This window comes from Danio rerio, chromosome 10 (genome assembly GCF_049306965.1).
Source record: "Danio rerio strain Tuebingen ecotype United States chromosome 10, GRCz12tu, whole genome shotgun sequence".
Taxonomy (NCBI): domain Eukaryota; kingdom Metazoa; phylum Chordata; class Actinopteri; order Cypriniformes; family Danionidae; genus Danio; species Danio rerio.
The window spans coordinates 40,253,842-40,273,599 of record NC_133185.1 but is presented as its reverse complement, the minus strand read 5'-3'; the positions used below and the strand labels follow the sequence as shown (position 1 = coordinate 40,273,599).

The window sequence follows — 19,758 nt, the reverse complement described above, 5'->3', positions numbered from 1 at the left end:
ACGATAGCCCTACTCCAATTGGAGGAAAGCAATAAGGAACTATATTCAAAATCAGGCATACAGCTGTCGGCATATGGGTGGATACAGGGTATGTTGTCATTGTTAATTACCTAAATCGATGTTTATAAAAGATGAAGCGTTAAACGGTGTGTAATTTGTTTTAAGGGCCTCGGCTGTGCCTATCAGCGGCGAAGAAAGAGAAATGGCAGCAGTCGACGCTGGGCCTTAAAGAGTAAGATGGCACCAACGGCCCCTGAGTGAGTTTCTGCAAAACACAGTGTGGATTTACAGTGTTTTATTGTACAAAGAGTATGGGTTATAATTGATGGTCAATGTATTGTTTAGATGTAATTTGATATTGTAAACTCGTAACATACTGTTTGCTGAACGTGTTAAAAATATTTTCTATTTAACGTACTTGGGGAGAAAAACTGAAACTTTTAGCATGCATGCTGTCAGTTGCCTTGTTAAATGTTGTACACTGATTATGCAATGGCAAATAAACCCTATTTATGCCCTTGTTTAGAAAAAGTAATGATAAAGTTGATCAAAAATTGAACATTCAGTTCATCATTTTATTTAGGAGATGCATGGTTATTGTTTGTTTCAGATCAGCCAAATTTAAGTGCAAGTATATTTCCCGGTGCAAAATGCCATGCCAAAACATTTTACACACAATAAAATACAAAGCAGACAGTATGCATTTAAAAAAATGAGATAAATTTGGTTTTATATTCGCACATTCGTTCAGTGACAATTTGTGACATGCTTCCTATATTGTTTACCATGGTACTTTGAATATATTGAGGTGAAGTTGTTTATATATTAACACCTATATATCACAGTGTAAAAAAATGTGTGTGTATATATATATATATATATATATATATATATATATATATATATATATATATATATATAATGATTTTCTATTTAAATGAACTAAGGTAATTGCAATTATTAGACTAAATTTATTGTTAGCACAAAATTCATGATTGTGACAGGCCTGTAAATGGGGTTTGTGTAAGCTAAATGTGTTATTCTAGACCAACTTTTATTTTTTGTGATCTTTCTCCCAGTCCAGACAGCAAAACAAAGGTGGTCGGTATGGGGGAAATGAGCATTCAAACCACTAAACGGTCTTCACCACTAAGTATTACAGCTCTGTTGTCTGCATTCAGAAGTGTTGTGCAAAAATGCAGGAGGACAATTTACCAAGTAAGTTTTTTTTTCCATTGATTCATGCCTAAAATAAAAGAAGCTTTCTGATTACTGACCTTTTTTTGTTTAGACTTGTAGAGGATTCTTTAATGTCTTCCTCTTCTGGAGAGGCTATGCAGAAAGAGTGGAGTCCCTTCACCAAAAAGTAGATGAGCTTCAGAGGGAATTGGCTCTATTGCATTCAACCTTGAAGGTTAGTACCACAAACGCATATGCACACTAAAATAAATATGCATAAACGTTATGTATCCTTGTGGTTAAAAACCTTTGCTGTACTTTGCTTTTTTATTTTGTCATTTAATAAACAAAACTCCAGTGCTCGTAATATTCATACAGTGTTACTCTTTAGCTGTCTCAAGAAGCCAAGACTTCAGATGGTCAGTGGGAAATGCCTGATGGTGTTCGTCCACTTGTCTCCCCTCCACCTCCTCCTCCTCCTCCTCCACCACCACCTCCTCTTCCTCCTCCACAAATTTTAGTCACCCTTCCTCCAAAAGTGGCCTCGTTTTCCAAGAAAACTGCACAAGCTAACTCTCTGAAGGTAATTGGCTGTTTCTACTGTCATTTACAACCTAATTAGAAAGGATTTTTTTTATAAAATGGCTATTTTTCATCTGTAGACCAGTTCAGTTTAAATCAGTTAAAGGGGAAAGTCTTTGTTTTTTAAAAATGTTATCATAGGTTGCCATGTCTCATAAAATCTGATTCCTTTATTAAATATTTAATTTCAAATATAAACTAGATCACGCATCCACATTGAAGCTTTAGGTGGGACTAATGATTTCCACCCAAGTAATAATCTTCTCCTCGCTAATAAAGTAGCGAAGGCGAAATTTTTTTATTTTTTTACCTTGTTTGTCAATGATATTTTGTGTTCTGGTACACCAAAAATAGCCGTTTCAACACTAGGTTTTATTTCTATATTAAACATTACATTACATTTTGACAATCTTAGTATCGGTTGAGTGTCCAAGATTTCCTTGATGTCGCATATTAGGATTTTTTCACACCGTCAAAGTGTCCAGTTTAGCATGGTTGATCAGTGCTGATGACAGTTCTTTGAATTTTTTTTTTTTGTAGCAGTTGAAGCAGCTAACCAAACTTTACAAACCTTTGCATTAACAGACAGATTTTTTGGTTAACATATGTAACGGAGGCCAGCTAGTAAGTGCTGTGCAAGTAAAACCTCACTCCTCTGACCTCTAAAGGTGCTCTAACGACAAACGCTAGAGGCCATGGTCTTTAGCCTCCTTGGTAGAGCAACCGACTCCCATGCAGAAGGTCACCGGCTCAATCCCAGCTCGGAGCGGGTTGGGTGGCGTAGGACCGACGGGGTTACATTGGTGCCGTGACCCGGATGGGAGTGAGGTTTTATGGGGGTGAGTGTAACGGAGACCAGCTAGTAGGTGCTGTGCAGGTAAACCTCACTCCTCTGATCTCTAGGTGCTCTAGCGACCGTTGCTAGAGGCCATGGTCTTTAGCCTCCTTGTTAGAGGCTAAAGGAAGGTTGCCAGTTCGATCTCAGCTCGGAGCGGGTTGGGTGGCGTAGGACCGGCGGGGTTACACATACAAGTTATGGAGGTTTTTTTTTTTTATTATTATTATTATTTAACAATTGCACACGTCTTCTAATAGGAGAAGCAAAATGGCCCCGTTGCAGTGACTCTTCGAGATCTTCAAGCTGTACAACTACGAAAAGTGACTGTAAGCCAAAAAACTCTGGTGAGGGAAAGATTGTTTTTAAGTTGTCCACTGAATCCTGCACTGGGTAGATGTTTATGATGTTTGTTTTTCATTTGCAGATGTCTCCAGAGAAAAGACGATCACCGTTGGTCACACTTGCAGATTTGCAGAAAGTTAAATTGCGACGCTCCAATTCTGACCTTCCCTTAAAGCTTAGGTCAAGCCTGAGGACACCAACCAAAAACGGCATGAGTCTTCGGGTACCACTAAGAAAAGTGAACTTAACCAGGTAAGATTTCCTTTATTTAATTTTGCTGGAATTTACCAGACATGCCTAAAGCCTGTGTGTGAAGATTAATAATTGTCCTGTTATGATCTCTCAGAAGTCCTGGTGGCACACCACGGTGTAACAAAGAGAACAATGTGACTGATTCAAGCCTGGATCCAAGCATGACCAAAGGGTTGGGAAACAAGTACCTGGTATGTAACCTTATATCAAGAGTCACCAAACTTGTTCCTGGAGGGACGATGTCCTGCAGATTTTAGCTCCAACCCTTATCAAACACGCCTAAATACGCTAATCAAGGTCTTACCAGGTATACTTGAAACATCCAGGCAGGTGTGTTGGGGCAAAATGGAGCTAAACCTTGCAGGGACACCGGCCCTCCAGAACCCCTGCATTATACCATAAAATAAATACTGGAATTTTAGGATTTAATTTTCACTTGTTATTAGGGCTCTGTTTACACCAGGCAATGGCGCTTTCAGTGATCTGATTGTAAATGTTCAGCCAAGATGCATAACCATTTTTAACTGGTGTTAACATGCATTTAAATGTGTTTCCTATGACCGCTTTTGCTGAGACTCTTCCCTTCATTTGTCAACCTTTCATCTACTCTTCTTCATGGCTGACTTCAGTTCAGTTTTCACCAGGTCAATCATATTATTAAATTAATGACAATAAACATGACAAGTACTAAAAAGTGCAAAGTTGACTGATATTAGCTTTCCACAAGTTTGTATGAGACTTGCAGAGTTTAGTTTAGTTAGTTTAAACTTTTTTGTCCGTTCTGCTTGACACAGAAAGGAAATTTGTCCTCAACACTGGATTTAGGACAACAATTACAAACATACAACAACGACACAATAACACTCATCAAGACAAAAACATAAGTTAAAAGTTTAAAAACCAAATTTGCCCCGTGCACAATACTGCAAATCATTCTTGGCGACCACCTCATTCACTACAAACATTAATCCGATTTAGAACTACAACTGCCATTGGGATAAATGACTTTTTATAAGCATTTCTTTGTACTTTAGGAATTCTAAACCTGCGTCCTGATGGTAGCAATTCAAATGCTGAGTGATGGGGATGTGTATTATCTTTAAAAATCACAACTGCTCTTTTTTTCCATAAAGGAGTCAAATAAAATCTGCAATGAATGCTGTTTGTGACCAGTTATCTTATTTGCCTGATTGATAATTTGCGCTAATTTCTTCTTCTGTTTAAGTGTTGTTACCAAACCATGAAACAATATTATATGTGAGAACACTCTCTATCAGTGATCTATATGCCAAGTTTAAAGTCTGTGTACTAACATTAAAACTTCTCAATTTGCGGAGGAGATAGAGGCGCTGACTTGCTTTCTTATAAACCGCCTCTACATTACTATTAAAATTCAGTTTATTGTCAATAATTGTGCATAAATACTTAAAATTTGAAACCTGCTCTACTATTTGTTCGTTTATGGTGACTGGTTTAAAGAGTCCAGTATCTACTCTTCTTGTTTGACTCCCCAGACATAACTCTTTTGTTTTCCCAATATTTAGGTGTAATTAACTTTTTCAGTTAATAAGTGATTTATTAGTTTTTTTTTATCTGATGCAAAGAAATCTCAGTTTGTGCTACAAAAAATAAACAATGTAAAAATCAAAGCTAAGAATAACACCGTCTTTTGGGTGTTGTTGCACACCAGATGCACCACAGTGCACTATGCATTCTAGAATTGTAAACCTAGATTTCTGTGGTATGCACATCGGCGCTGCAGTTCGGTGGCTTTCTGCTGCACCCAGCTTCAGCTCAAAGACCTGCCAAAGCCATAAAGCACCATCTGCATAGTTTCAAATTAAATAACATTATATGCTAGTAAATGCATTAAGGTTTCATTAGATAATGTATTTACTAGCATATAATGTTAAGTGTGACCATATACTCAGTTTAAACTGAAATATAAATTACACAGGGTGTTTAATTCTGTCATCACCCAGGCTAGCAAATCTTAGCTAAATAAATAATATTGCTACATGTAACAAGTTCCCTAAACAACAGATACAATAAAACTAAAGCATACTTAACAGTGCAGATTCTTTTCATTGAGTAGCTTTACGAACTCTGCTATTTTTGATAAACAAAATTAATAAATTATGCATTTAGAATGTGCAACTCTTCCAGTTGTCATATGCCCGACCAGTGTGCGACACCCCCCCCCCCTCCCTAGTTTGTTTACATTTTTAAATAAATGAATTTTATTTGTATTAATTTTTTGATTTGTTCATTATTTGATGATATTGATGTCTCGTGTCTTGAAATAAGTATTGTGAATCATATCAAATATTGATTTTTGGATTGTTACATGCCTAGTGTTCCTTCTCCTTTTTTATAGCTAGCAGAGAAAACATTGTGGATGCTACTAATATTATGATTTTGTAATCCGTGTGATTTGGTACAACACTATGAATGTGCGCGCTTTCACACAAAAATTACCATAATTTACAACATGAAAGCAATCCGTTTTAGATGCCTCTGGAAGTGATCTAAAGGACACAAATACAAATTTTATCCTCTTTCTAAACTATTAGACCATTTTTATAATGAATACACATTGATGGATGGTTTTTAACCCTCCATTTTAAGTCATTTAATAAAATATTGAAGGGGTGGCATGATGGCTCAGTGGTTAGCACCGTCGCCTCTCAGCACGAAGGTCACTGGTTCAAGTCCCTGCTGGACCAGTTGGCATTTCTGTGTGGAGTTTGCATGTTCTTCCCGTGTTGGCGTGGGTTTCTTCTGGGTGCTCCAGTTTTCCCCACAGTCCAAAGACATGCGCTATAGGTGATTTGAGTAAACTAAAATGGCTGTTGGGTGTTTCACAGTACTGGAAGGTTATCAGCTGTGTAAAACATGCTGGATAAGTTGGCATTCCGCTGTGGTGACCCCTGATGAATAAAGGGACTAAGCCAAAGGAAAATGAATGAATGATAACAAATATTGAATTGAAAAATCATGTTTAACTTTTTAATATACAGTTTTTGTGAATTTTATGAAAATTTGTTTCTGTATTATTTCTTATTGAAATATGAAGTTTTCCAAGTTGTTCTTATCATGTAATGTTTTTTTATGAATATTTGTCTTGCTATAAAATAGCCATAAATTGCTGATATAGCAATAAATAAATCTTCTTTCTAGCTATTTTTAGTGTTGTCAACTTATGAATGTATTTAAAAAAAAAACGCATCTTAATAGCAGGTGTGAATTGTGCACATGTTACACTCAGAGCTTCATTTTATCACAGTATAAATCACAAATTGATCTTATTTCTATTTGTGTTCAACTTTACAGAATTCTCTGACAAAAGGACTGTCACCATTCAAGTGTGCCTAAAGAAAAAATGAACTATATTGTTACTGCACATTGTGCTCGCATGGTTAGTATTGTCTTGTTTTTGAGTGTTTTTACATGTTTACTGTGACCTGCTAATAGCTTCCATTGGTTCTCATACTGTCATGTTGCTATAGTATTTTTTTTTTTAGTGACAGGACGGTATTTTGTTACTTGCTGCTGCTGTTTTTGTCTTATTGCATGTGAAATGTGCTACTTTTTTCTTTTTTTTAATCTGAATTTTTAAGCCGTGCTTACAAGCGTAAAGAAAATGCACTGTATAAATACTGAATGTACAAAAGCATGAGCATATGCATGGTTCTCTGTATAATTATGCAGTTTATTGTCACTGTTACCTAAAATGATCCTGGATTTGTGAACCGAACCCACTGTACAATATAGTACATGATGCTTTGTGTTGAGACAAGATCCAAAAACCCAGTACTGTTGGTGCTTTATGTCTTGATGTTTTATTTTAAGGGTCTTATGCAATATCTCTCTAAAGCCACAATTATTTGTATGCAAAAGTATTGCAGTAATGGAAAACGTTTAATAAATATTGGACCTATACATATTGTGTGTGCATCTTTTTGGGTTACAAATGAGTGGATTTAGGCAAGGCAAGTTTATTTATATAGTAAGTTTCATACACCATGGTAATTCAAAGTGCTTTACATAAACCAGAATAAATGTGTAATATGGAATAAAATGATTAAAAACAGATTAAAATGTGCTAAAACGGGTTATAAAAGAATTTAAAAAAAGTAAAAACAATAGTGTGATCTGTCGGACGTAGCACAGTCAGTGCTCATTCAGTAAAGGCACAGCTTAACAGATGTGTTTTCAGTCTTGATTTGAATGTGCCTAATGTTGGAGCACATCTGATCGTTTCTGGAAGCTGATTCCAGCAGTGAGGGGTGTAGTGTTTTTTTTTTGTTTGTTTTTTTTCCCTCCCCTGCTTTGACTGAACTCACTGAGTTTCTAATTTACTTGATCCTAATGATGTGACTGATCTGTGTGGTTTGTATTCAGTGAGCATATCTGTAATGGATTGAGGTTCTAGGCCATTTAGTGATTTATAGACAAGTAATGATACTTTAAAGTCTATTCTGAATGTAACTGGGAGCCAGTCTAGAGACCTGAGGACAGGTGTGATGTGCTCTGATTCAGAATCCTGGCAGCAGCATTCTTGATGAGCTGCAACTGTCTGTCTGCCTTTTTGGAAAGGCCCGTAAGGAGGATGTTACAGTAATCCACCCTGCTGCTGATAAAAGCATGAACAAGTTTCTCTAAGTCCTTAATGGGAACAAAGCATCAAATTCTTTAAATGGACAATGTTTTATTTCTGGCACATGTTTTGCTTTATACTAATATATTAGATTATATTTATTTATTTATTGTTACATTTTACATTAATTGACTACCTGTTGTTTCTATTAGCTTTTTTTACTATCTTCTTTTTCTAATTTGAGTTGGCTGGATTGTGTGTGTTTGTGTGTGTGTGCCAACATACCCTCAACCCATCCAAGATACATAAGCTTATATATAAGATATATAAGCTGCATCTCCATCAATGAATATGTCAGCTTTTTCAAATTTCGTTATGACAGTACATGATGCCCAAGTTTTAAAGCTCAGAAAAGCAAATACAAAATAAAAGTAATCCACATGACTCTAATGGGTTAATTACTGTCTTCTAAAGTCAAGTGATTGTGTAAAAAAAAAAAAAAAGATGAATGGATGTCCTTTTGGGGGATTCAGAATATCGAGCACTGTCCACTGCCATTACAAAGCCATGTAAGTGAAGTTAGATAAATACAACACATCAACTGAAACAGTAGAGAGAATACAGAATAATTTAACATCTAACCATATTTTGTTATCTGTAGCCTGAAAGTAATTGTTTAAATCAAAGAACCACTATAGTGAAAAAAATACTATAGTAAATTGTAGTGAATGCTTAGTAGCCATACTATAAAAAAAATACTTGAATTAATCTGGTGTGGTACTTGCTGTGGTAATTACAATACTCTACTGTTCTATAACTGTTGGGTTTATACTACCATACAATAGTTTTACTGTAGTAAAAGCTGAAAAAGTATACTACAGTATTTATTAGTTCAGTATAGTACTACAGTATGCTGTAACGGTGATTAATAAAGCGTTCTAAATACTACAACATGAACAATATACTATAGTATGGATTATAAACTATATGTACTAAAATACTCTAGTATTTGGGAGAATTACGTTACGCAAAAGGAAACAAAAACTTTAGATATTTAAAAAATAATACATTTAATTAATGCTGATTTATATTTATAATATTATGACAAAACTATATATTATGTTGCAAGTATATAAGACCCTGGATTGACTTCATATATAGAGAAACATATGTGAGACATATTACTGTGCAGATGATGTATCCACCCGGACTCAAATATGTGCGTTCACTATAAGCGCCGCCCCTTTGTTTCTGTCCCGCAAACATGGCGGTGCCTATGAACATCAAAGCGCTGTTACAGTCAGAAATAATAGAAGACGCCGCCGACAAGGATGAGGGTGTCTGCGTTTTGGGCATATTTGGGAAAAGCGCAATGCAACCCGGATCAGCTAAAGACTCTCTCATCAACACCTTGGCAAATAAACACATCTTCTCTCTCTTCGGGAGCGACGACACTGACAGTCCGGGCGGAGGAGCTGCAATACAGGCGTATTATAATCAAGAAAACCGCGTGCTGTATCTCGTATTAACGTCTGTTTTTGACAACCGCCATCTTATTCGTGCGTGCGAGTCTTTGACGGTAGGTCTAGGTCACGCAGAAGCCCACGAGTTTTGGAAAGCGGCAGAAAAAGAGCACTGTTTGCAGCTTCTGTATCTGTTTTCACTATGTCACATTCTGCTGCTCGTTCACCCGACGTGCTCGTTTGACGTTAGCTATGATAGAATGTTTCGCGCTTTGGACGCGTTGCGTCAGAAAGCGCTTCCTCTGCTGCGTGCGGCCATTAAAGATTCGCCAATATCAAAGGAGTGGAAGTTAAATTGTCGCCCGTGTCCTCCGCGCCTCCTGTTTGTCTTCCAGATGAACGGAGCGCTCAGAGTTGGCTCTTGCATGGGTGGGAATGGGACTGATGGCACTGGGGTGGAAAAACCCAAAAAACACTCTCCTAGACGGCGAATGCAGCATGCTTTGGAGGATCAGATATACAGGATATTCAGAAAAAGTCGTGTGTTGACAAACCAGAGCAGTAATTGTCTCTTTACAGTGCCTGCCAATCAGGCTTTTGTATATGTAGTGGGAGGACCAGATGAGGACCCCATTGGCACTCTGTTGGGTCACTTACGCTCCAATTGTGCTTTTCGAGAGAATGAAGGTGGCACACCTGTGCCCGGGCAGAGGCGTTACCAACAGATGAGGCACTCCAACAGACAGCCATCTTTCAATGTGGAAAGCAGTCTTTCCTCAGGGGGACAGTTGGTGGACTGCACCCTAAAGGAGTTTCTCTGGCAGCATGTTGAACTGGTGTTGACCAAGAAAGGGTTTGATGATAGTGTAGGCCGCAATCCGCAGCCCTCACACTTTGAGCTGCCTACCTACACCAAATGGGTGCACGCTGCATACAAGCTTTATCAGGTCATGATAGAGAGTGTTGAGGAAGACGCAGCCGAGATTTCCCTCAAGGTGCAGGGGCAGCTCAAAGTGCTGGAGGGCTTCCTGGATGCGGATGCCAAGTTCTCTGAGAACCGCTGTCAGAAAGCCTTGCCCTTGGCTCACAGCGCCTACCAGTCAAACCTGCCCCATAATTACACCACCACGGTGCACAAGAATCAGCTGGCGCAGGCGTTGAGGGTGTACAGCCAGCATGCCAGGGGGGTTGCTTTTCAACGCTACGCTTTACAGCTTCATGAGGATTGCTACAAGTTCTGGAGTAACGGGCATCAGCTCTGTGAGGAGCGCAGCCTTACGGATCAGCACTGCGTACATAAGTTTCACCTGCTGCCAAAGCCTGGTAAAGTTACACGTCATGGGTTACATCTGCATTTGTGTATTTGCAGTGGTGGAAAGAGTACTGAAAATCATACTCAAGTAAAAGTACCATTTCTTCCCCAAAAATGTGCAAGTAAAAGTATCTGTGTAAATGTTATTCAAAGTATGAGTAAAAGGTAGCCCTTTTAAAAGTACTCAAGACTTAGTAGTGAGGATGGGAAAGATTGCAGCGTTTACATGTAATTTGTGGGTGTATGTGTAAACGTAACATTCTGTAGAGCCTTTAGTAATTGTTTAAGGCCATTTAAGGTCATCATACAGTAAACATCCGTCATCAGTGACATCCAGTTTGATGCCATTTACTTTCTATGTGTGATTTCATTGGACAGGAATAGCAGGATTGATTTTTCTAATCCCCATAGACAGGAATTAATAAAGTAGTGACTGCAGGTTGAAGGAAAGTATGGAGTAAAAATTAAAGTACACATTTTTAAAAGTACTTACTAAATTACAATTTCTGAGGAAAAACTACTCCATTACAGTAATTTGAGTATTTGTAATTTGTTACTTTACACCGCTTTGCATTTAGCAGATTAGGATAAAGATGTCTCATTGAATTTACAATTTTGTTTGTAAACAGTTATAAGTTGACCATTACTAAATTATTTTAATTTGTTTGTTTAAATTGATGTAAATAGAGAATAAAAATATAAATTGTTTACAACCAGTTACCTTAAATTTAGTAACTCCGATAAATATTTTTTTCCAGCCTGCCTTTTCGAAATTGACTTCAGTTTATAAATCGTATTTGGTCATCTGTTTCCTGGGATCTCTTTTTTTTTTTGTCTGTGTTCTGTTTAACTGCTAAATTGTTTGTGGAGTCAGAGTTATTCTTTTGTTAATAAACAAACAGAATCGATCAGAATACAAAACAAACAATCAGAATACACTATTCTGTACCTCATCTACCTCTGTTGTTCCTTATATTTCAGGTGAGAAGCCAGAAATGGAGCACAACCCACCTATTCTATACCACAACAGCAGGGGTCGCTCTACAAGCTCCTGTAACTGTGGTAGGAAGCAGTCTCCGAGAGAAGATCCCTTTGACATCCAGACTGCCAATTATGACTTCTATCAAGTCAGTAAATATAGTTTGTTTTTTTATACCATAAATATTCACTACACAGGATTTGGATCTATTAAAATGTTTTTATTTAATAATGATAATAATTGCGAAGCTGACTTAGGCTTGTGATGTCATCTATATTTTTCTGATCTCTGATGATATAAAGTAGTGATGGGAGAAACTAAGGCTGTTTCTCAATTCCAAGAACTCAGAGAACAGACTTGCGTTCTTGTGGAGAGCGGTCTTGCCAAATGTCCTCGGAAGAACGAACTCAGAAGACCACGAGAACAGAGTACGTGTCCTTTGAGAAATGAGATGCTGCGTATTTCTTGATGTTCACTTGACCTTCACGTGTTTTAATGGAAAATTATTTAAACATTACAGCGTTTATACAACGATTTATTGCTTTTCCCTATTTCAATATATATACTATACACAAAGACCTTATAAATATCCATTGCACTATACAAATAAAACAAATTTTAATATGAATTTCAGCAAATAAACACCTTAATGTGTTTATTCCTCTATTAAGATTTCCATGGTGATGTTTACTTTCACCATCTCATTTAGGGAAACTCCTGAGATGAATAAGTGATATCTCTGAACTTTAATAATAACCCTGTATAAAATGCTGCGCTTCCCACCTCCTTTATTCAGCCGTAATGACTTCTGGGACTTCTCGAGCAAGTTTTGCGGTCAAGTCTGCATCAATGTGTCCTTGATATCAAGAACACATCCGGGAACTTTCACGCATCCTCTGTTTTTGTGGTATTGAGGTTTGGAACTGAACTTTGGCAGTTGATGATGACTTTACATAAGAACATGAGGGCACAAGATCCCTGAAGAATGCATATTGAGAAACAGCCTAAGCTTTTCAAAGAATTAATTGCTTCACAAAATGATTCATTGCTTCAAACTGTTCGAAATCTTGGAAACCTTGGGCCTGGACAAAGAAGCTGGATTAGCCATTTAACTTTGTTTAATTTGCACCAATCTTGGGTTTTCGGTACCATTAGGGAAGCTAGCTCAGCTTTAATCGCTCTTTGTTAACATGATATCTTATACTGCAAGGATAACCTGCTCTGGGGGTTAAACTTGGGTCGGTGCAAACTAAACTGAAACTTAACTGGCTAATCAGGCTTGTTATTTATTTATTTATTTAGGTTTTAATGCAATATCAGCAGCATTGGCTATATTCATGGCAAATACATTTACTAAATATATAATATATAATCATGTCAGTTTAATCAGGCTTTGTGATACAGGCCCCTGGTGGTTGAAGCCATATAAATGCAATCAAAACACAGGCACACATGCATTAGAAATGCTTTCTTCAAAACCTATTATGAACTTCAAGTTGAATGTAGAACCTATAATTGTACTCAGCTTATCATTATATCATTAAATATTTATGGCCCATTTTCATTGACTGGTACGGTACGGGTCACCTTTATCAGGCTTGCGTTTCCACTATCCAAAGGGTACCAAGAGAACAATTTGCTCCTTTGTTTTGTCGGGCTTCTATTTTGCTTTCTCGCGCTTCACTCTCGCGTATGTCTGTTTATGAAAGGATTGGACATCAGTAGCACTTTAATAATCACGCACACGTTATTATCATCAACTCAAGAAGTTCCTTATTTCAAATAGACGCTCAGAGAGTGCACAGGAGCTCTCTGGAGAAAGCAAAATCGCTTGTACTTTTGGACAGCCTTGTAAAACAAAAACAGGACACGGCAGATTTTGTTCTTCTTGGCTTTGTGGCTGTACATCAAGACAACGACAGTTTGTTTGAGCTCGGATCAATCATGGCTCATATGCATATAGTATTATGACGTAATGTCTCGGCTGTGTTTTTAAAAATGGGGGTTTCTTTGTTTTCATTCTCCTGCTTGTGTATGCGCGAGTGACGTTTCTCTGTAAACCAATAGCATTCAGCTGCGTGTCTTGCTCCGCCTTTTGGTGCCCTTTAGTCTTGCTAGGTACCCTTTGCAAAGGGTAACAAAAAAGTGCTATAATACGGTTTAATTTTAAGTACCTTTTGACAGTGGAAAAAGCCATAAAAGCGCACTGAAGTGTACCGTACCACTTAGTGGATACGGGCCATCAGTATCGAGATTCTTTAATACGTTTTTAAGGATTATATCCTGTTTGTTCCACGGTAGGTTATGCTAAACAGGACACGAGACTGTTAATTAAGGGTGCTTTCACACCTGCCTTGTTTAGTTCAATTGAATCGCACTAGAGCGGACCAAATAAGCATACCGAGACCTGCTTGAAGAGGTGGTCTCAGTACGCATTCAAACGAACCCTGAAGCGGTTCGTTTGTGGTGAGAATATGATCCGTACTAAAACAGATCCAACCGCAAAAAGTACTGCGCGTTTCGGACTAATTCAGCTGCTGTAGGCCGATGCGCTGTGCATTATGGGATATGGAGGAAAAATATTTGTTGACAGCGCTTTACCAACAGAGAGAGAGAAGGGAAAACATTACCTGATGGATCATTGGTAATATTTCCGCAAGATGACCATGTCGCAGTTTAGCTAAATTAATTCACGTCTCCTCCTGAAGTGACGAGTGATGCATTAAACACTGTTTTCCAGCTGTGGCAATGCTTCATTTTCGTAATGTATAGTTTGTCTAAAGCAGGGGATATAATCAGTCAGCGCAGTCGTCCCTCCAGAGTAAAAGGTTTTGTTTACCTGCGGGAGTTCACTGGCATTTTTCCGCACGTGAATTCTGACCAATCAATAAGCAGTTTAGGAAATATGTTCAACAACATCTGGCCAATGAGAGATGTGGATTTTTTCAGATGACTGCATTTTGGTTCGGTTCAACTGGTTCGGACCAAAGACAGCAGTGTGGTGTGAAAACGACCCAAAGACGGCTGAAGATGCAACAATGTATCATTTATTACCCTTGGTCCGGACCAAATGAAGCAAACTACAGATGTGAAAGCACCCTAATATTATTCCTTTTCAAATGACATCACTAAAATGTCGACAGACTAGTTAAACCAGGTAAAAACCAATACAATCTCTTCAGTGATTGACCATTAGGGGGATTTTCTTTTTGGCTTAGATGCTTTATTAATCAGGGGTTGCCACAGCGGAATGAACTGCCAACTTATCCAGCATATGTTTTACATAGCAGATACCCTTCCAGCTGCAACCCATCACTGGGAAACACCCAATAACACTCATTCACACACATACACTACGGACAATTTAGCTTATTCAATTCACCTATAGCGCATGTCTTTGGATTGGGGGAAATCAGAGAATCTGGAGAAAGCCCACACGTGGAGAACATGCAAACTCCACACAAAAATGCCAAGTGACCCATCCGAGGCTTGAACCAGCAACCTTCTTGCTTTGAGGCGACATTCCTACCCACTGTGCTACCATGATTCATGTCATAACAAAGCCGTTTTTAGCGAAATCTCGTGACCTTGCTTATTTAATTCTCTTTCCAAACCCCTGACTTGAAACAAAAGATTCATAGTTTCGAAGCTTCCTGAAGCAGTGCTTCAAAAGCAGCCATCACTAACATGAAGTGCTTCTTTTATCCTCATTTGTAAGTTGCTTTGGATGAACACACGTGCTAAATAAATGACTAAAATTCTTAAATGTATTCCTCATCATTCTGTTATCTGTTCGCAGATGCTTGAGGAGAAATGCTGTGCTAAACTGGAAAGGATAAACTTCCCAGTGTTTCAAGCTAGCACGCCTGACCCGGCTCCTGCCAGCGACGAGGTGCCCAGACCAGGAGAGGTTCCTCCGTCAGGGGAAGCTGATCGCCTGAAGGAGAAAGAGACCAGCACTCACACCCCTGGGGAAAGCACGAGTCTAAGTCTCGCTCTCAGCTTGGGCCAGTCAACGGACAGCCTTGGAACATACGCTGACGGAGCAGAAGGACAGGAGAAGAGACCAAGCTTGGTGGACCGACAGCCCTCCACTGTGGAGTATCTTCCCGGGATGCTGCATTCTGGATGCCCGAAAGGATTGTTACCCAAATTCTCTAGCTGGTCTCTTGTAAAGCTTGGTCCGGCCAAATCCTACAACAGCCTCACTGGTTTAGAGCAACCTGGATTCCTCCCAGGCTCTGCTTTCCTCTTGCCGTGGGATGTAGTGATTCGAAGCCGATCTGAGGAAGACGTGGGATCCCTTGAACCTCTGGACGGAGGCCCGGCGTCCTGGCCGGCACCAAATAAAGCATCAGCTGGAAAGCGAGGCAGCGCTGGAGGAATCGGTCGAGGGCGCAGACGGGATGATGTAGCTCGTGCTTTTGTTGGTTTTGAGTATGAGGACAGCAGAGGGCGCCGCTTCCTCAGTTCTGGCCCTGATAAAGTGGTTAAAGTGCTTGGACAAGGTGGACCAAAGGAGCCTGCAACCAGATGCTTGAATTCGGATATGCCTCTGTATATTCCCTCTCCTGCTCAGGGACGAGGCATCAAGCCACATTACGCTCAGCTGGCTCGACTTTTTGTTGTTGTCCCTGATGCTCCTCTTGAGATTGTCTTAAACCCACAGGTATGAAATGTTTATTAGTATGTTCTTTAAATGGATAAAAATGAAATTTCTGTCATTATTTACTCTCCCTTGTGTAAAACCTTTGAGTTGTTTTTCTTCTGTTGAACACAGAAGAAGATATTTAGAATAATGCTGAAAACCTGTAACCACTGACTTTCTTAGTAGGATAAACAAATAAATGGAGCTCAATGGTTACAGGTTTTTAACATTCTTCAAAATATCATCTTTTGAAGATAGAATTGATTAACTGAAAAAGTAATTCAAATAGGTTGATAACCACTTGAGGAAGAGTAATTGAGTAAATTTTCATTTGGCTGAACTATCTCTCTAAGGTCGTGTTCACAGTTGAAGTTTGGTTCACTTGATACTTTTTGTTTAACTATTATTATTATTATTATTATAACTATTAACTAATTATTATTATTATTATAAATAATAACTATTATTATAAATATTTAGTTTTATTATTAATAATATTATTATTAGAAATATGAACTATTATTATTATAATTATTAACTATTATTATAACTATTAACTCTTATTATTATAAATATTAAGTATTATTATAATATTAACTATTATTATTATACATATTAACTTTTTATTAACTATTAACAGTTATTATTGTTATAAATATTAACTGTTGTTATAATTATAATTATTAACTATTATTATTATTATTATTAATATAACTAGTAACTATTATTATTATTATAACTATTAAATGTTATTATTTTAAATATCAACTATTATTATTATAATTATTAACTTATTATTATACATATTAACTGTTATTATTATAAATATTAACAGTTATTATATTAACTATTAATGTTATAAATATTAACTATTATTATTATTATTATTATAACTGTTAACTGTTGTTATTATAAATAATAACTGTTATTATTATAAATATTAACTGTTATTATTATAAATATTAACTGTTGTTATTATAAATATTAACTATTATTGTTGCTATTTTTAATGCAATTATTTTGCATCTGAACAGAAAAAAACTTTAAAAAAAACTCTTCCTTAAAGCAGAGATACCCAAAGTTGGCCCATTGTAACCTTTGATTTGGTCCATCATCCCATTTGAGAGGAGAGTGTGATAGATAGACAGAGACCGTCATTTCTAATTTGACATAACCTTTTTCGTTTATTTAATTGCTGACCTACAAAAAAGCACACTAAAATTAAATGTTTAAATTAAATGTCAATAACTCACTTGATGGATAGAGCACTACGCAGAAGACAATGGTGAGCAAGGCAAAAACTAGCGTAATTCTGTTATAAATTAGATTGTTTTGTTTTTACTGTAATAAGTGCATTATACAATGTAAAAAATACGGTATTAGTTCACATAAAGCAATTTTTTTCTAATCATTTTTAAACATTATTAAATAAATGAGGACATTGCCCCTGATGAATCACCCCATCTATATTTAACTTCGGCCCACTAGCCTCAATCAAGTTTGGTTTTTGGCCCTTCATGAGAAGAAGTTTGGGCATCCCTGCCTTAAAGGGATAGTTCACCATTAAAACGAATATTTACTATTTAATCATCCTCAAGTAGTTAAACCTTTATAAATGTTTTTTTTTTTTAAACACAAAATATATTTTGAAGAATTTTTCAACATTTTTCAAAACTACTTTTGTGTTCAACAAAAAAAAAGAAACTTAAACAAGCTTGAAACAAAGCTGAGTAAACGATGAGTTTTGTGTGAACTATCCCTTTAAGAACTTCTGAAAATCTTACAAAATGTGCAAGGAATTTCTCTGTTGCACACATAAACAAAGATCTGGTTCAAGTAGACACTGTTCCGACTGCCTGTATTGAGCTGATGTGGGAAAGTTTATCCATCTTTCAGCTGTTTCTGTCTTTTTGTTTGGAGCTGTTCAGATGGCAGATTTGAACTATTATTCAAATGAACTAGGCTAAATTAATTTATTTTAATCAAATCAAACCTACCAAGTCTAAACACTTTAAAGGCATAGTTCACCCCAAAATGAAAATTCTGCGTCATTTAATCACTTTTGACTTGTTGCAAACCCGTTTGATTTTTTTTTTGTTCTGTTGAACATAAAAGTAGATAAAAGTAGATATTTTGAAGAATGATGGAAACCTGTAGACATTAACCTCCATATTATTTGTTTTTCTTACTATGCATGTCAGGGGTTACAGGTTTTTTAAACATTCTTTAAAGTCTCATAATTTGTGTACAACAGAAAAAAAGAAAAGAAGTCAAAGGTTAGTAAATGATTGCAGAATTAAATTTTTGTCTGATCTATCCCTATAAATCTGAAGTAACAACATGTACAATAATTTCCACCAATTTGAGTAACATTTTCTTCATTAAACTTACTGTTCTGTGTGTGTCTTCTCTTATAGGTCCAGCCAGGTCTCCCTCCCTGTCCCATCTTCCATCCAGAGCAACCTGAAGTGGTGCTGCCCTCTGATGGACTCTGGGTGCTTCGCTTCCCTTATGCCTACGTGACAGATCGTGGTCCCTGCTATCCTCCAAAGGAGAACCAGCCACTGGCTAACTTCAGGGTGTTGAGAGGCATTCTGCGTGCCAACACGACTAGTTCTACCCCACAATAACAAAAAAACACAAACCATGCACTTTAAAACACTGATGTGACATTCAGAGGATTACTTTTTTTTGCTTTATATTAGGAATCAATCTGTTGACACCATGCTTCATCGCCTTTTCAGTTCAAGTCCTTTTTTTTTAACACGACATTCAAACAATAGTGGTTGTAAATACAGGCAATTCAATTACAGAAAGTTTACTGTCAATAAATCCCTGCAGTGAGGAAAAAAAACTAAACAAATAGCGAACATCGTCACATATTCTCTTTTTTTGGTATATTGAATTGTGCATTGATTCACATTTTCTATTCAAAAAAATGACAAACCCTGGGCTTATGAGTAAAGACGTTGTCGCTTAGCTTTAGTTTTTTTATATTAAATTCCCACAAAAACTCTTATATAAAGGAGAATATTCTTAAAAGCATGTCAAGAATATAAATAAACTCTTAATGCAAGATATGGCAAAGAGGTAATTATGAAAATGCTTGTACATGGTGTGTTATAATGCATGTGGATGATTATTTTTATCCTTTTTGGCATTATTGTCTTTAGAATCTTTAACCTTTCTGTGTTTAATGTGCTGTTTTTAAGGATCTTTTGAGAAAACGCCATTTTTTAGACCAGTGGTTCTCAAAGTGGGGGTCGGGACCCCTTGAGGGGTTACGGGACAATGAAGAGGGGTCACCTGGTGATTTCCAAAAATATTTACATTTTTATTGAACTATATAAGCATTATCATATTTTATCCATAACCTACTGAAGAGGAAATAAAATAGTCGTTTATAGTTACTATATACTACAAAATTACTATAGTAGCTTATAGTAACTAGCTCTATTGGATTGCGACCCCAGTGGTAATTACATTATATAAAAGACACAGCAATAGTGTCAGATGAAGCAGATTGATTTTATAACACCAGGTTAAACTTTCTGGCCCATTTA

The 19,758-nt window shown here is 37.0% G+C and overlaps 2 protein-coding genes across 3 annotated transcripts; both read left to right on the top strand.

Annotated features, from left to right (window-relative positions):
- Positions 1-43: 43 nt before the first annotated feature.
- Positions 44-7,135, top strand: prr11 (proline rich 11). Of its 2 annotated transcripts, none has more exons than XM_073915062.1 (9): positions 44-88; positions 166-257; positions 1,080-1,218; positions 1,292-1,414; positions 1,571-1,762; positions 2,857-2,925; positions 3,024-3,193; positions 3,288-3,384; positions 6,527-7,135. In XM_073915062.1, exons 1-9 carry the CDS (start codon positions 74-76, stop codon positions 6,566-6,568), a joined length of 939 nt encoding a protein of 312 aa, XP_073771163.1. In that variant the 5' UTR covers positions 44-73; the 3' UTR covers positions 6,569-7,135. The 2 variants fall into 2 exon arrangements, with proteins under 2 accessions (XP_073771163.1, XP_695751.4); XM_690659.9 differs by having other exon boundaries at positions 2,857-2,943.
- Positions 7,136-9,032: 1,897 nt separating this feature from the next.
- smg8 (SMG8 nonsense mediated mRNA decay factor) lies at positions 9,033-19,758 on the top strand. The gene is made up of 4 exons (XM_690719.11): positions 9,033-10,579; positions 11,550-11,695; positions 15,347-16,216; positions 18,613-19,758. Exons 1-4 carry the CDS (start codon positions 9,058-9,060, stop codon positions 18,823-18,825), a joined length of 2,751 nt encoding a protein of 916 aa, XP_695811.2. The 5' UTR covers positions 9,033-9,057; the 3' UTR covers positions 18,826-19,758.

What these genes read in the sequence shown, in the direction of transcription:
- prr11 (XM_690659.9), top strand. An exon ending in TATTGCATTCAACCTTGAAG is followed by an intron (nt 1,415 to 1,570) that starts GTTAGTACCACA and finishes GTTACTCTTTAG; the next exon opens with CTGTCTCAAGAAGCCAAGAC. An exon ending in CTGTAAGCCAAAAAACTCTG is followed by an intron (nt 2,944 to 3,023) that starts GTGAGGGAAAGA and finishes TTTCATTTGCAG; the next exon opens with ATGTCTCCAGAGAAAAGACG.
- smg8 (XM_690719.11), top strand. Translation starts at nt 9,058, where the DNA reads ATGGCGGTGCCTATGAACATCAAAGCGCTGTTACAGTCAGAAATAATA. An exon ending in TCACCTGCTGCCAAAGCCTG is followed by an intron (nt 10,580 to 11,549) that starts GTAAAGTTACAC and finishes CTTATATTTCAG; the next exon opens with GTGAGAAGCCAGAAATGGAG. An exon ending in AGATTGTCTTAAACCCACAG is followed by an intron (nt 16,217 to 18,612) that starts GTATGAAATGTT and finishes CTTCTCTTATAG; the next exon opens with GTCCAGCCAGGTCTCCCTCC.